At 43.4% G+C, this 17,852-nt stretch overlaps 1 protein-coding gene across 3 annotated transcripts in view; it reads left to right on the top strand.

Moving 5' to 3' along the window:
- Nucleotides 1-17,852, top strand: part of slc8a2b (solute carrier family 8 member 2b) — a gene marked incomplete at its 3' end in the record, with an annotated part of 42,577 nt that overhangs the window by 14,819 nt on the left and 9,906 nt on the right. For 2 of the 3 annotated variants that reach the window (XM_080772478.1, XM_080772476.1), the window contains exons 7-9: nucleotides 776-906; nucleotides 7,040-7,410; nucleotides 16,069-16,172. In XM_080772478.1, the coding sequence (XP_080628604.1) occupies nucleotides 776-906; nucleotides 7,040-7,410; nucleotides 16,069-16,172 (606 nt within the window). Of the gene's footprint in view, nucleotides 1-775; nucleotides 907-7,039; nucleotides 7,411-16,068; nucleotides 16,173-17,255; nucleotides 17,274-17,852 lie in introns of all 3 variants that reach the window. The other variant, XM_080772477.1, reaches the window with a different exon arrangement.

Here is a 17,852-nt window from a genome sequence, read left to right as displayed (position 1 = left end):
AAAACCAGATCTTAATCTGTTTAAGCATACCACAGATCCCCTGATCATAGATCAGCTGAACACCATATGCGTATCGTACTGTATGTGTATCATATTTTTATTGGCACTGTGAAAGAGAACATTTGAATATACGGTCGGCTACAGAACAGAGAGAATAAGGAGCTTAACAGTACTTGGAGGCTCGTTCCTCATACTTAAGGGAAAAAAGAATTCTCAAAAGGGCTGCCATCACCCTTTCACGATGTGTAAATAAAAGAAAATAATCAGATGGTTTAAATTGTTTAAGAATCAATGGCAATAGAATACAGCCAAGTGAATTCCCCATTCCCCACTATGCAATATATTCACATGTTGATTATGCTAGACTTGATACATAAAGGTCTAATAAAACTATAATGACAGATTATCAATATGGAAGATAGTACATTATACTGTAGGATCCTGTATAGTGTGCACAGCAAACTGTGCACAATATCAAGCACAGTTTATGAAGCCTACCATTTCTATATATTTGTCTGCTTGATATGACCCTCAATCACCCCATTCTCTTCAACAAATCCTAAAACAATAAGCAAGCATGCAGGAACTTTCCCCTATCCCCAAAAACCAACTCAGTCCAGTGATCCACGACTGGAGGTCAACTTCTCATCTGTGGCATGGCCATAGAAGTTTGAAGTATACTACTGCTTAAATTTTATTAGAAATATCAATAGTGTCATTTACTTGTCTCACAATAAATCATTGCTCTTATTCAAATTCTACAATTCCCTTTAAGGTGGCCTGGAAGAGAGCACCTTCTACGTAGACTACAGGACAGAGGATGGCTCCGCCAACTCCGGGTCCGACTATGAGTATGCTGAAGGAACGTTAGTGTTCAAACCTGGAGAGACACGTAAGGAGATCAAGGTGAGTAGGCAGGAGAGATGGAGGAGATGGAGGAGATATAGAAGCCATGTGTTAGTGAGAGAGGAACGTGGGCAGACGAGCAGCACCAGAGGCAGTTTGTGATATGTTCTGTTCACGTCTGCTGGAGATATGCCAACATGGAGAGAATGTTCTGTAGCTGATGGGGAACGTTTCTGACTAGGCTGTGATGAGTGAAGGACGGTATTCCGAACATTCTTGAACTATATTGTGAATTTTTGTCACTTCTAGGTCCGGAAAAAAGATCATTTTGAATTATTATTTGAATTGTATAATCGTATCAAAGTAATTTGCCTCAGTGGTTGAGATATTGGAAAGAGAAGCTGATAGGATTTCTGTTTCAGGGCCGTGCACAGGTGGATTACTTTAAGGTTTGATTGATTGATTGATTGATTGATCGATCCTCGTCTGGAGCGTCCATCTTTAATTCTAAATAAATAGCATCAATGCTAGCGAGCTAAAATAAAGCCATCCTTGCTCTAGAAAGCGCCAATGTTTCCATCTAAACCAACGGGTAATCAGCAAAGACCTCCGAACATCGCACATTTTATCCAAACCATGGAGAGCTCCGTAGATTTCAAGTTATTCAGCTTTTTAGTCAGCCTGTATAATGGGAGGTGGACGGCAGCGCGGTTGTGCGCTAAAGAAGGAAAGGCCAAGTCAAAATAATAATACAAAAAAAGAAATCAGTTTGATATCAATAATAAAGCTTATCGAAACATTACGCCAGAAGCAGTTGCTGGTTGGATTCCTTATGACGGAACGTTCCACCAGGAGCAGTAAAACCGTTAACAGATTGGAGAATTACAGTACATTTCAAGCACAACTCAATACAAAACTGTTAACTGTGGACGACACCAGAAAGCATTACACTTCCACCATTTTCATTCATCATAACATTTAGAGACGTAAAAATATACATTTCTATATAGCCAAAAACAGGAAATCATCATAGAGGAGATAAAAAGGGAAACAAAAACATATACAGTGGGGGGGAAAAAAGGGGTGGGTGGAGGATTCAGACTTTACGGGGGCCAGTTTCAAATAGCAGCCATCCGTATAAGTGCCCTTTGAGAGTGTTTTTGAAGGAGTCAAGGGATTCGCATGTCTTAATGACTGTTGGTAGGGCGTTGCACATTTTGGTGGCATAGGAGCGAAAATAATGTAGTCCTTTGTTTGTGCCAAATCTGGGTTGCACATGGTTTGTAATGCTCAGCATATAAAGTTGTTGTTTGAATATCTAAAAAATTCAAGAGATCAGCAGAGCCATCGTTTCTGCTTAGTCAGTCACATTCGTGCTGTATAACAAAAAGAACAAAACAAGAAACAACAACAGCCCCTTTAAAATCTTGAAAGATACCTGAGGAGATCACAGTGAGGGAGTGAGTGAAGAGAGAAGAGCAGAGATAAAACAGGGAGACAGACAACGTCCTAGCAGGACAAGCAGAGAAAGGGTAAGGTATAGAAGTTATTATGAGGCAAGGAGGAGATCAGCAATACTGTTGCTAAGTCATTACTGCTAGAACTAATTAAAGCTTTAAGTTTAAATCAAAAGAGTTTTCAGTTTTTCCCAGCTGTATAGTCACGAGTGTTATATTAATCATGAGTGTACAAATGCAGATCTATTTGGTTACATGAATTACAAATGGCTAAATTAATGCTTGATCCTTTTCTTATTTTAATCTATTCTACATTTGTGGAGCATTAATAAACATTTGCTTATAGTTAACAGTGAATGAGACATAGGGAATGGTAAAATGAGACATTACTCATTCCTGTTAAAAATACTATTTTCTTTCCAAGACGTTTTGTCACATTGGATCTGAAGAGACATTTTAGAACTAAATTATCAATATTTTTTAAATTATTATTATTAAAATAATTAAAAAGGACTGACTCAATAAACAAATCGAATTAGCATTTATGCTTTACTACCTGAATACAGAGACGAATGAACACTAGAGTGTGATCTCTTCTCAGATTCCCCTCAGGTTTGTTTGATCAAAAGAAATAGGTAGGTAATAGGATTACATAACATATTGGTACTGTAAGTAATAGTATGGGTCATTAATGCAGAGACTATGGACTACAAATGGGTCCCATCTATGATCTCTGAAAAGACGCAGCGAGGCTCACCAAGTCCATTCCAAAGGTCACCGTTGTTCATTTCAGAAGGATACAATTGGGTTTCATTGATCGTCGTGCCTCAAGACAGAGGCAGAGAAACCAATTTAAGTGGAATTGCTCACTCCTGCGACAGTTTGCTCACAGCCTCTGTTCAGCTGTATAGTCATCCCTGTGGCACTCGTAGGCACTGCACTTCATTTAGAAAAGACTATTGGATTGACTTGATCCAGGGGCTGCTTGTCTGCAGTCAGGCAGAAGAACACATGCTTTGTTCATTTACATAAGTGTTTTAAGCCACCTCCATCAAAATGTTCGCTTATAGAGACAGAGAGAGAGAGAGGTGGTGGTGGTGGGGGGGGGGGGGGGGGGGGGGGGGGAGTTGCAACACTCAGTTCACACGGGTGTGATTTTATACTTTATACTACAAGCTCACAATGCGTCACATAGTTTTGTGAGCTTGTAGGTCGCTATTTTTGCATTTATAACAATGGTAAATTATTCTGCAAGAATGCAAGCAGACATACCGGTATACTGTATGTTCAATAGCATAAAACGATGGCTAAATTAGCACTGGTCTTCTATTGTAATTCTTATTAAAAAAAAGTCAACATGTTGGGTGTCAGTGTCCTTGAACTTAGCATTACAAAATTATTATTATTATTAAATTAATTTTGAGACTCTGGAGCATTCTTCCCGAAACTTACCTTACCTCCTGACATAGCTGGCGCACCCCCCACATGGAAATGAAATTTGAACATAATAGTTTTTATATGTCCAACATATATGTGACATATTATTCTAAATTGGCCGCCTGCATATATGCCGCATAAGCTATATAGAGACCTATAACTGTATGTGCATATATCCACATGTGCACACACACATACTGTATATGAACCTGCATGAATATGGCATGAATCAGTGGCCACGAGATGGAGTGGCAGTGGAGTGACATAATCCCCCGGCACATGCTGGTCCTCTCCCCCGTATCATGCCGTTGCCGGATTGTGCACTCGCTAGCCTGAGCTAACGCTAGACCTTTCTGGCCTAGATGGGAGGGGCGCGGCTCAAATTTGCGCACACCCTGATTGGTTCTCCGATCTGTATTATTATTATTATTATTATTATTATTTTTAGAAGCAGAAACCACTGGTTGCTGGATTATACCATTCTAACGGACTGTCAAAGTTATTTCCACAGAGTCGGCACACGTCGTTTTGTTAGACGGTGTGGTGGGTTCTTCAGCCATTCTCCTCATTTTCCTCGCATAGCCTCGTTTGAAGTTCCACTGGTAATGATTTCCTCACGGTGTTATTTTGAGGCGTGCACACCGCTCAGAGCCCTGACCTCACATAATTTGGAGCGACGCCTACGGTTGATGTTGCACGGTAAGGGTTGATTCCCACTTTTAGGCCAGTGCAGCCCATGCGTATCGAGGCTATGCACTCGCTGCTTCTGCAAAATTGTGTTAAAAAACCCTCAGCCTCATGGTCCAATTCATGTTTTCACCTCTACCTGCACCGATCTGTGGACAACTTTGTATGCACACTCTTATAGAGCCACGGAAAAAAACTTTGCCCTGCATTTTCCACAATAATGAATAACTCATTAAATTAGTTATTTGTATTATTGTGTTATTTGTGGCATAACATATTTCTGCAAAACAATTTTGTTTTGCAGAAATATTTTATGCCACAACTTTTTATTCCAAGGCTATGTTCTGTAAGACTATAAGACTAGGTTTACTCTCATGGAACTGATGCAAGCCAAGGGATGCTGGACTCAACTTAAGTCTGTATTGGTTTTGAAACACTTTAATTTACATAAATCAAGTGCAAGTGTACGCATTTTTATGCAGGCTGCATTTCCCTATCCTCCTCAGTCTCCTCTGTCTGCCAAGGGCTGATAGGCAGACAGTCAGGCCCTGAACTGAATTTTAATGTTTTAGTGTTTGGCAGTAGCTGGGGAGTGCTGCTGTTTATGTTGACTATTATGCCTGGATACATTGTGCTATTTATGAGTAGCAGAAACAATTGTGTTTAATGAGGATCATTTCCACTTTTGTTTCCAAAACCTACTAGCCTATATATTGGCTTGCAGACAGACAACTTTAATGGGAACAGTATCTTGCTCCCATATTCAAGTTAAATCTCAAGCCACAAAAGGGGCACAAACTCATGTAGGTGGTGAAAATATCTCATGGCACTGTGCCAATTTCACAGATACTCTAGGTACTGTAGGAGCATTCCATGAAAAGTCAGGGCATAGTGGTGAAGCTTTGACTTGGGTCCAGCAAGGGTCTGTAATTGGTCCTACCCTTTCCCCCCTTAACACCAAATCTCAAAAATTGTGGATATATAAGGCTTACTTACTTACTTTTACAAGCTCAGCTAATTTGAGTAATGTTTACCTATTTTGCTGAATGTTCCCCTGTTTCTACCAAATGTTCACCTATTATGAATATTTGGTGCTAGGGCTGATGTGGTTAAATATAGAAAGAAGAGGAGTGTGGTTTTGTGGTACCTAATATGTGGTGAGTTGAAGATACAAGAGCTGTACCCATGCAGCTCTCATTTCAATGCACCTTCTAAGATCTGACGTTGAAGTCTTGAGATTATGAACCATATTTCTAGATGTCATTGCTTGGCCTGGAAATGGCTTTTGGGCTGCTCCAGCAGCCTCTTTCAGAATCAGAATCAAAATAGGCCTACTCCTCATAATTGCTATATGAGTATTTTGTTCTGGTGTTGTTGGTGGTGCAATAACAGTATAGGAACAGGGAACTATGTATACAATGTATAGTAGACCTAGACAAGACAAGACAAGACAAGACAGTCACACTGTGCATGTCTTGTCTAGGTCTTGTAGTTCTGTGTGTTGTTCATGTTCTAGTTTTTATGGTTTTATGTCCTTATCCCCAGGTTTTTCTCATGCGTAATCAGCCCTCACGCATATTAGTCTTGTTCCCCAGTCAGTGCCTGTTGGTGTCACATCATGTTCAGTGTTAGTTTGTGATTGTGACTTGTTATCTGTTCATTTGTAATAAATCCCCCAATCTTGGGTTTTGAACTGTCCTGCATTTGGGTCCTCACCATACGACCACTACGTGACAGTACAAGTATGTTGAAAGTGTACACAGAGGGTAGTAGCATATAATCGTGCAATACACTTTTGCAAGTACATAAATAAATTATTGCACTTTACTGTAACAAATCAAATTTGCTGACACAGAGGAAGCTATATATTCATACTTGTATTCAGGATATGGTCTGTTGCTCGTCAACTTACGAATTCTGTACAGAGTTAGGAGAGCCCATACCTATCATTCTGCCACAGCCAGTTGTAAATAAACTCCATTTGAAATGACAAGTGTAACGGTAGCCTCTGGTTAAGTCTGCCGGGAGATGACTGGAAATTGCCTCTGTGCCTTGTCTCACACTAGTGTCAGCTCCAGTCTGTTCACATCCATCCACACACACAATCACACACACACACACACACACACACACACACACACACACACACACACACACACACACACAAGTGCACGCACACATGCGCAACATCCTTCAAAGCAAGCACATGCACATTTTCATAGATAGAATGCAAACACAAGCGTGTTCGTGCATTGTGTGTGTGTGTGTGTGTGTGTGTGTGTGTGTGTGTGTGTGTGTGTGTGCGTGCGTGTTAGCAACATCACTTGAGAATGGATGGGGAAATATTTTCATGAAACTTAGAGAGGAGGATCAGTAGGCTGTCTCAAAGAAATATATAATATCAAAGTCACACAAAATAAAATGACAAAATCAAAAATCGATTACACTTGGTGAGAAGAATGACCAGTGGACTGCCCTGAACAGATCGTAATCCTTTGGGTCGAACAAGAGATGTTACCGGCAGGGTTTTCAATTTGCAATTGAATATGAACATCATTCCTGCCATAACACTGTCTTATATCTCCATTCCTCCACCTCTTGTCTACGTCCAGGTGGGCATCATCGACGACGATATCTTTGAGGAGGATGAGCATTTCTTTGTGCGCCTGCTGAACCTGCGCGTGGGCGACGCCGAGGGCATGTTCGAGAGCGACGACGGTGATGGACCCAAGGGTCGCCTGGTCGAGCCCCTGGTCGCCACGGTGACCATCTTGGACGATGACCACGCGGGTATCTTCACATTCGGAGATCGCATGGTCCGCGTGAGCGAGAGCGTGGGCACCATGGAAGTGACGGTGGTGCGCAACTCAGGCGCGCGCGGCACCGTCATCTTGCCGTACCACTCCGAGGCAGGCACGGCCAAGGGTGGGGAGGACTATGAGGATGTGCGGGGAGAGCTGGAGTTCACCAATGACCAAACCACGTGAGTAGAAAATCATTTGATTGCAATATATACTAATGTATCTCTATTACAAACAGAAAAATGTGTTGACTGAATGTCATCTCCTTGTTTGTCATTGTACAATCATATACTAAAATCAGACCTGTCTGAACTAAGTGGTGCTGTGTGTGTATGTGTGTATTACTGTAATGTACACTAACCAGAGCCTCACGCACATTTTTTTATTGAGCTCCAAACATCGTCCCTCACCTCATATCACCTCATCTGAGCCTCAATTCAGAGAAAAACGCATAGCCACCGATCGCCGCCATTACAGGAAATGGAAAAGGAAATGCAACTCAGTCTGACAAGAAGCAGGGATAAAAACAATTTAACATGAATGACCAGAGGTTGGATATCAAAACAGAGGCATGGATCCCCCCCCAGCAGCAAATTGACCCTGATGGTGAAGGCCTAATGGGGACATTTGATTTGAAGTTATATTATAGCTGACATTTGATTTGAAGCTAGGGAAAATAAAACAACCCATGCTGGCAGCAGTGCACAAACTATTGGAGGCAGAGGCAGGCAGAGTTAGTACAGCTTACAATATTACACTGATGGGAGCACAAATGGATGCATCCTGTCAGCAGGGCCTCCCATTCACTTGATTGCACTCAGCAGCATGTGTCTGTGTGATCACAGCATGTGCTCCCTGCACTCAGTCACTGAGCATGCTGTCCAGAATCACCAGGGGCCGACCACCCACCCACACACACACACACACACACACACACACACACACACACACACACACACACACAGGACAAGAAACAACACCGAAACAACCAAAGAAAACAAAAAGATAAAACACTAAATTGACATTACGCCACTGCTCACTGCAATATCAAGTTCTGCCCTGTATTCCACAGAATCTTTTAAAGGACATTGCTATGTCAGGGACGGGTCACTGCTAGTGAACTGTCGTACTGTGATCAATATGTAGTCCTGACGTACTGACGTACTGCATCACTGTCTGGTATGGGAACTGTACAGATGCTGTCCGCAAGTCCCTACAGAGGATAGTGAGAGCAGCGGAGGAGATCACAGGTGTCCCCCTGCCCCCCATAGCTCACATACAGACCGATGTGTCAGTAAGGCCATGAGTATAATGACCGACGCCTCCAACCCCTCCCACCATCTCCTTGACCTCCTGCCATCTGGTAGGAGGTTCAAGAGCCTAGGAGGAAGCACCTGCAGGCTGTCCAATAGTTTTTAAATGTGAAGCATCATGAGTCGTGGAGAACGGTATTTTGCTCCCCTGTATGCCCAGTGTATATTGTGGAAGTGACAATAAAATCTGATTGATTGATTCAATTGATTGATTGATTGAATGATGGAAAGGCAGAGGGAGGGAGGGATGAACAGAGGCATGTGCTATATAGGGTAGAAGAGTACGATGTGAGGAGAGCTGTAGTTACATTTCCCCAGTGCAATTAGGGTAGAACCTGCCTGTCTCTGTCTGTCTGTCTGTCTGTCTGTCTGTCTGTCTGTCTGTCTGTCTGCTACTCTTTTTAAGCACCACTTTTCAACTTATCTTTATATAATTGGTCCTCACTAATGTTACCATTTTCCATCCATCTTCTGTCTGTGTGAACAGTTCAGAAACTTAAAACAGTAGACAACTTGTGTTCACTCATTACTGGCATAGTGTGTAAATAAATTATACAGTCTTGTGTTCAGTGTTCAGACAGTGATTCTGCCCAAGTGTGTGGTTTCACTGGTTTGTGGTGATTCTGCTGTTTCTCTGTATTGTGTTCCTGCTCCACTGCTCCTGTGTGTGTGTGTGTGTGTGTGTGTGTGTGTGTGTGTGTGTGTGTGTGTGTGTGTGTGTGTGTGTGTGTGTGTGTGTGTGTGTGTGCGTGTGCGTGCGTGCGTGCTGTAGTGGGTATGTAGGGGGGTGGTGTGACGTCAGACCATGTTGAACAATTTCACAGCTTTGAGATAAAAGCTGTTTTTCAGCCTTGTGGTGTGTGCTTGCATCGCCTGCCAGAGGGGATAGAGAAGTTTGAAGAAGTGATGACTGAGTGAGCAGCAGGATGAGAGATGATGTTTGAGGCCTGCCAGGCATCAGGCCTGGTAAATGTCCTCAGCTGCCAACAGCCATGTCCCACTTATGTTTTGGACCATATTGATAACCCTCTGCAGACACTCATGAACGAACGAATCAAATGAACCGGTCCTTTTTGGTGAACGAAATGAACCCGCTCACGATCCGTCCAGGCCGTGGCATTCAGTTGCAAATGTGAGGCGGTTAGTTCACCGTTCCTCTTTCCTCATTCAGCGTGAGCTGTAGGGCGGGGCCTCTCCCAACTCCCACAGCACAGAAACAGCTAGCAGCTAGTTGAGGAGAAGAGGGTGGTGACTGGTGACTGACTGACTGACTGGCTGACCGAGAGCAAAATGCCCTTTCATTCTTTCGGACATATCGTTCTCACTCTGAACGAAGTGCTGTGACCGACCGGGTTTGCCAGCCAAACTTACTGTGAAGTGTGAATCGAACCGTAATCGTAATGTGAAGTGAAAGAATTCATTCCCAATTCACTCAAAAGACAGAATTATTTCAAACAAATCATGAACAGTATTCATCAGCCCATCCACAAGCCGTTCACACACCACTGCTGCGACCGCCGACAGGCAACGTGCATCAGAAGCAATTCCAGTCTTTATAGTCTTGAGATCAAATGTTGAGTGCAAATAAAATAAAGTGAGGTAATTGCTAACCTCACAGGAAGCCACGTGTGATTTTTAACCCGCAGCCCGGGTGATTTCAGCACGGGTGATGTTTAACCTGCAGCGCGGCTTTGTCTGAGTCTGACTAATGACTGTATGACTGTTGTATGTATATAACCAATGTATGCACCCCGACCCGGGGCTCTGGATATTCACATACTGTAGTGAGGTTGGTTGTGAATCTTTAAATAAATCATACTGAAACTTTTCATCATGTGGGGCCAGAATTATGATGAGTGGTTTTCGGAACTGGACCACTCTAAGCCCCGGCTATATGCCCTGAAAAGGCATTGGACTATATATTGATTTCAATTATCAGTCTTTTTGCTTTGCCTTTAACTGCTCTATTGTAGGATCGTATTGCCGTTCTATCTCCTCATCCTCAACTCATAATGATTTGCCTCTTTTTCATTTTCACGCCACTGTGACTCCCCAGTAACGGCCAGTGGGCATCGATTGTATCTGTATTCTGTACGCACGCACGCACACATGCACGCGCACGCACTTCGTATCCTCTTTCTTTTCCTCCTTCCTCCCCTCACCGTCTTTCCCTCTCTCCCTGTATTCCATCATCTCTCCCTCTCTTTCACCTCCACTTCCACCTCTCTTCTACCTCTCAACCATTGCTCTCCTCTCCTTTCTGCCTCTTTCTCTATGCCAGGGATTCCCAAACATTTATGGATCAGGGCCCAATTGAAAACCGGACCACCCATTTCACCACTTAACGGCAGCTGCCGTTTGGGCTGTGTGTATTTTCAGAGCATGTTTATAGTTAGTTTCTGCGAGAGTGAGGTCTAGCCAACACCAACTCGGGATTCCTGGATCGCTGCCCTCCACAAATTCCTATCCAACATCATGTTCTTGAGCTCTGCAGTGTTGTCAGCCAAGCTGTCACGCCGCAGCACGTCTACATAGGTGGTATATGCTTCTTTCCCCTCCTGGCTTTGCCCTGGGTTGGCTCCCATAGGGTCAATTTACTTGCCTCAAGTTCTGGGTGCCTGACGCAGCCTCATCCTTCTCTCTCTGACTACCTGTGGTAGGTCCGTCTATGTGACACCTAGTGCCATTCGTAGCATTCTTGTGTAGAATCCATCCAGGGCTTTTTCCTGTTGTACTGTGAGGGTACATGTCTCGGCCCCATACAGCAGTACTGACTCCACAGTAGCTATGAACATGAGCATGTTTATATTTAATGATCAATCAAGTGATTTACAGTACTTTCCTTAGTTCCTTATCGCATCAAAAAAAAGTTTAAGGTTTTAAAGAAGAAGAGAAAAAAAAGCAATGTGTGATATTTTAGCATAAATTATTAATATTAATGTTATATTACCTATGAAATCTTAGTGTTTTGCCAATTATTTGGGGACCCTTTTGCAATATCCTCACAGCATGCTGCTCTTTTCTTCTCTTCCCCTCCCCCAAGGTTTCCCCCACACTTACTTCCTCTTGAATTTATCTCTTTTTGTGTCAAGTTGATGTTGTCTTCTCCCAGCTGGGAGATGGTTTATTTCAGTGTGTCCTCAGAGACACCCAACAGGCCTAATACTATAAATGTACCCCCATCATTCACAGCCACACTCCATTCACATCTAATGGCCATCAGAATGATACACAGGAGGTGGACAAAACACTGAGCGTTCTCAGCTATTTTGGCTGATAACGTACAGCAGGAGCGAGCAGGCGGGGCTCTGGCTGTTGTTCAGGGACATCTTGACATGACAGATGGCTGTTGTACAGTACGTGTTGAACCTGTACTGCGTAATTTGTGCTTCCTTGGGTAGCCCTGCAGTGCGACAACTATTATTTCTACATACATTGTGCCACAAATACATTCCGTTATTATCTCCACTAGGGATGTCCCGATCACGATTTTTTGCTACCAATCCGATTCCGATCATTTGATTTTGAGTATCCGATAGAGATTTTTCCCGATCCGATATTATATCTTTATAGAACACTTATGCCATATCACAATAGTGCAATATACACTGGGGATAGGATAGGTTCTATGGTCGCATACTGTAGGCGGTGGGTGGATTTTACCTTTAGGTAGGCTAGAATTGCTTGGGGTTACTTCTTTATTTCCCCCAGATGGTCCCCCATGATTTGACCAATTTATTACCAATCTCGTACACCATTGCTCACGAAAGCAAGATCCTTGACCCAATTAAAGCCACTGCATCTAGCTTTTAATTAAAGTAAAAGTAGTAAGTCTCAAGTCAGTGTGGAGATTACCCGGCGGTGTTGCTTCCCCTCCCGGCTCATTGCTCTTCACAGACGGGCCGACGGCACACAGACAGCAGCCTCTCCGCTGACCGTGTCAGTGTTGTGTGAACCGTGCGGTTACTGGTTCTGCTGAGTGCTGACAGCCGACTCACTCACAGCTTCTTCTTCTGGATTACTTTAGCTTTGTCTTGAAAAAGATCGTAGGCTATATCCATTTTGCTTTTTGCTGTTTTCCAAAACAAACCAGCGCGCGCTACTGTTTGCTACAAAGCGACTGGAAGGACGAGATTCATGAAACACAGGAAATTATGTTGTAATCCAAAGTGCAGTGGACTCTGGATTACAACATCATTTCCTGTGTTTCATGAATCTCGTCCTTCCAGTCGCTTTGTAATAATAATAATTATTATTATATAATACTGCGCACATTGTATATTATATTTGAAAAATACCCAGCATAATTTTGGGAAGGCTAAGCCTTGCCTAGCCTTACATACCCGCCGCCTATGTATGGTCGGAATATTGGGTAGTCTGATTTTTGGATTTTGGATTATTGGGACATCGGACTAACACTATGCAGCCATTATGTGAATTGCCACATAATAGTCCAGAAAGTAAAAACTTGAAAGTAATAACAAAGAACACCTAATGATCAAGGTTCCAACCCCACTGCTCTAGCTGATTTCACCTCTTTAGTTTATCCTCAACGCTTTACTGTCTCCCCCTAATTTCCTCCTTTTTCTAACTTTCCCTGCGGCCATTCCTCTTAATGATCTGGTCTGCTACAGGAATCCATACATCTGTGGCGATCACATCAACACCCGCCCCCATCCTCTCATTCTGTCTCTACTACTTCTGTGTCCTCCATTCACCCTCTCTCTCTCTCTCTCTCTCTCTCTCTCTCCATCGTTCCTCTCATCTGTTAGTTAGCTAAGCTTGCTTTGATTCCCTTAAGGCATGATTATACTTCCCACGTCCGCAATAGGGTCTGTGGACAGCGGGCGTGAGCTGTGTTGTGGTTGGTCTGTGGACAGCGGACAATAGGGTCTGTGGACACAGCGGACGTGAGCTGTGTTGTGATTGGTCTGTGGACAGCGGACAATAGGGTCTGTGGACAGCGGGCGTGAGCTGTGTTGTGGTTGGTCTGTGGACAGCGGACAATAGGGTCTGTGGACAGCGGACGTGAGCTGTGTTGTGATTGGTCTGTGGACAGCGGACAATAGGGTCTGTGGACAGCAGACGTGAGCTGTGTTGTGGTTGGTCTGTGGACAGCGGACAATAGGGTCTGTGGACAGCGGACGTGAGCTGTGTTGTGATTGGTCTGTGGACAGCGGACAATAGGGTCTGTGGACAGCGGACAATAGGGTCTGTGGACACAGCGGACGTGAGCTGTGTTGTGATTGGTCTGTGAACAGCGGACAATAGGGTCTGTGGACAGCGGACAATAGGGTCTGTGGACACAGCGGACGTGAGCTGTGTTGTGATTATCCTACAAATTGGACTCTTGCTTTCAAGAGCAAGAGGAACATGGGTTGCACACAATACAAGGCTTCTTCCAGACAACCGAAGGACTTGTTTATATGTGTGAGTATATATATATATATATATATATATATATATATATATATATATATATATATATATATATATATATATATATATGTATGTATACAATACAGTATCGGCCCATGCGGGCTGCAGCCTTACCATTTATCTATCAGGTTGCCCCAAATCCACAGTGCACGATTTTAGGTGTTATTTAACTCTGAAAGTGTAAAAATACTAATAGATAGGTCCATCTCAGTCTCTATCTATCTGTCTGTGTCTCTCTCTCTCTCTCTCTCTCTCTCTCTCTCTCTCTCTCTCTCTCTCTCTCTGAATTATTGATCCTACTTCCTGCCTTCTCCTTTGGTCTGATTTACCAAGCTGGGAGATCAGAAGCGATGGGGAGGGAGTCCGCCATTTGCCTGGCTCTATACTCTGTGTGTGTGTGTGTGTGTGTGTGTGTGTGTGTGTGTGTGTGTGTGTGTGTGTGTGTGTGTGTGTGTGTGTGAGTGTGAGTGTGAGTGTGAGTGTGTGTGTGTGTGTGTGTGTGTGTGTGTGTGTGTGTGTGTGTGTGTGTGAGTGTGAGTGTGAGTGTTAGTGTGTGTGTGTGTGTGTGTGTGTGTGTGTCTCTAAATAACCGATTCAGTGATTCACCTGCTGTGCACGGCCGAAGCCGAGAAGCGGCTGTATTTTATTTAAAATGTAGTTACAGGATAAACCCCTTATCTCATTTTCAAGAGGGTCTGTGTACCTTATGTGACTGTGTGTGACTGTGTGTGTGTGTGTGTGTGTGTGTGCGTGCATTTTGAGCTTTGCTGAGGAAACCCCTTATCTAATTTTCAAGAGGGTCTGTGTACCTTATGTGACTGTGTGTGTGTGTGTGTGTGTGTGTGTGTGTGCGTGCGTGCATTTTGAGCTTTGCTGAGGAAACCCCTTATCTAATTTTCAAGAGGGTTTGTGTACCTTGTGTGTGTGTGTGTATGTGTGTGTGTGTGTGTGTGTGTGTGTGCGTGCATTTTGAGCTTTGCTGAGGAAACCCCTTATCTAATTTTCAAGAGGGTCTGTGTACCTTATGTGGCTGTGTGTGCGTGCATTTTGAGCTTTGCTGAGGCCAACACTAAGGTGCTGGCGCTGTACGTTGTAAATTAACTATTGATGAGGTGTTTTTCTTCTCTTTTGTGTGTGCTGTATATAGGGTGTGTTTGTGTGTACATGTGTGTGTGCTGTATATAGGGTGTGTTTGTGTGTACATGTGTGTGTGCTGTATATAGGGTGTGTTTGTGTGTACATGTGTGTCAAAGTCAAAGTCATACGATTTGTCATGAACGTTACCGCAGTGATATTTGTTCTCCGCATTTGACCCATCTCTTGGCACGGTGAGCCGCAGCCAAGGAGCGGTGAGCTGCAGCGTGCACCGCGCTCGGGAATCATTTGATTAGTAGATTTGACCCCCAATCCAACCCTTTGATGCAGGAAGGCACTGGGTCCCATTTTTACAGTCTTTGGTATGACCCGGCCGGGGATCCAACCCCGACCTCCCAGTTTCAGGGCGGACACTCTAACCACAAGGCCACTGAGCTGGTGTGCTATATATAGGGTGTGTTTGTGTGTACATGTGTGTGCTGTATATAGGGTGTGTTTGTGTGTACACTACAGGATATCAATCACGCTCACAGACACACATTAGACTTATCCCTCCACAAATGAACAGTCAGCAAGGAAAGATTGCTCTTATCCTGCTGTGCCCCAGACAAACGGAACAAACTCCAGGACTCTCTGAAACTGGATCAATTGGTCTCTATAGAGTCATTCAGGGTACTACTTGCGGTTGCGGATGCATTACATATGTGTATGGATTGCACCTGCTTTGTGTAGCCTTTATGTGTTTGCGTTGTGATGTTTTTTTTTGTTGTTCATTATGTTGCACTTATATTACACGGACTAGCCGTTTTCTTACCAAATACTGATAATACTATATGTACAGTATATGAACCACTGTTAGTGGCGAAAATAAACACATATATAGGATACAGTATATAGCCTGCCCTATATCAGGTGCCCTAGGTAGGCGGGGATGAACGCCCTCCTGCTCAAGGCGGACGCCACAGAGTGACGCATGTGTCTTTGTTTTTGCAGTCAAATCCTCCAGATCAGGATCATTGACGATGAAGAATATGAGAAGCATGAAAACTTCTTCATTGTCTTGGAGGAGCCGCGCTGGCTCAAGAGAGGAATCTCAGGTATGCCTTTTCTTTTGTAACGTTTCTTTGTCTAGGAGAGTTTGTTTGGTTGCATAGTCATGTGTGCTTCCACATCAGTGCACTACTTGACTTCAAAAACAGCAACTGGGTTAGTTGAGATTAACGTGCTGTATATAGTGGTTGAGGGAGAGAGAACATTACTTATTGTCTCCACCAGGCCGAAGTCCTGTCCTTCCATCCGTTACCAGCTAATCAATGGTGTGTGTGTGTGTACGGTTGTAATGCACGTAACTCGAAAACCATTCGCCCCACCGACTTCACTTTCGACACACGCGTTCCACACCCCCACAGGGAGTGTAGTGCCCGGTACCGGTATTTTTGACATAGACTGGGATTCAATCCCCGCTACCTGCGAAGACAAAAGAGTGAGAGACTTTTCAAACTTCAGAAGACCTTTCTTTCTTCTCAGGTGGTTTGTGAGCCGAATGCCAAGATGGCCAGGTCTAGACAGAGCACACCTTTTAGTCTTTCAGAGGCTATATAGGCTCATGTGTGCGAGACAAGGAAATTAGTATTTCACAAAGCAACCAGAGCGTGCTAATGATAAATGAGGTGTGAGTCTTGAAAAAGGTGGAGAGGTCAGAGTGTTGAAAGGGAAGCTTAGCACAAACAATGGTGTGCATGCGTGTGTGCGTACCAGAATGAGTCGTAAAGAATGGGAGAGGTGTGAAATGGATTGACTCAAAGGCAACTTGGTACAATGAAAAGAAAATACGTTTTTATTTGAGCGAAACTGCTTAGTGAGTGTATGTATTATCTTGACAACTGATGTGTTTCTCTTTCTCTGTGTGTGTGTGTGTGTGTGTGTGTGTGTGTGTGTGTGTGTGTGTGTGTGTGTGTGTGTGTGTGTGTGTGTGTGTGTGTGTGTGTGTGTGTGTGTGTGTGTGTGTGTGTGTGTGTGTGTGTGCGGCGTGCATGCGTGTCTGGTTTTATATTCATGTTGGATACTGAAATGTATTTTTGTTTTATTATCTTGTAACTAAGTGGCCGAAATACTGTTGTGATTCGTCATTATGTGTCTTTTTCCTCCTCTCCTCCCCTGACTCTTCTTTCTCCCTCTAGCTCTTCTTCTCAGCCAAGGTAGGACATTTCAATTTTACAACTATAACTTCCAGGGTTTTAAAGCTTCCCTCCAATCACATAACAAATTAAAATCCAGTTGACCGTGGTCCCTATCAGTGGATTTGAGCAGCGGTTCTTAAAGTGGGGTCCGGGGACTCACAGGATTCCATAAGGGGACTACATGGGGATGAATTAGGGTATAAAATAAACCATACCAGATGATGAATGATATTACGGTAATAATATGACCTTCAAACAAAATGGGATTAAAAACAGGAGGATAAAAACAGGATAAATAAAATAAAAAGAAAGACCAGAAATATTGAGAAATAATAAAATAGTATTGCAGAAACCTAGGTAAAAGCAATGCTAAAAAGGTGCTTCTTAAAGGGTCAAATATATGTTAATGACGTTTAGAAGATTTAGAACACTTTCCTGGGGGTCTTTTTGTGTGTAATATGTGGTTTTAGATATTTTAGATTTTAGCAGTGAGCCCAGTGTCTCTGATGTCATGTACACTGGGCTCACTTCCTTCCTGGACTACAATTCCCATAATGCCCAAAGCATTATGGGAATTGTAGTCCAGGAAGGACTGCT

Source organism: Protomyctophum bolini (assembly GCF_963924005.1).
Source record: "Protomyctophum bolini genome assembly, chromosome: 9".
NCBI lineage: Eukaryota > Metazoa > Chordata > Actinopteri > Myctophiformes > Myctophidae > Protomyctophum > Protomyctophum bolini.
Note: the sequence above shows the minus strand (reverse complement) of the source record. Positions and strands in the feature narration are given on the sequence as shown.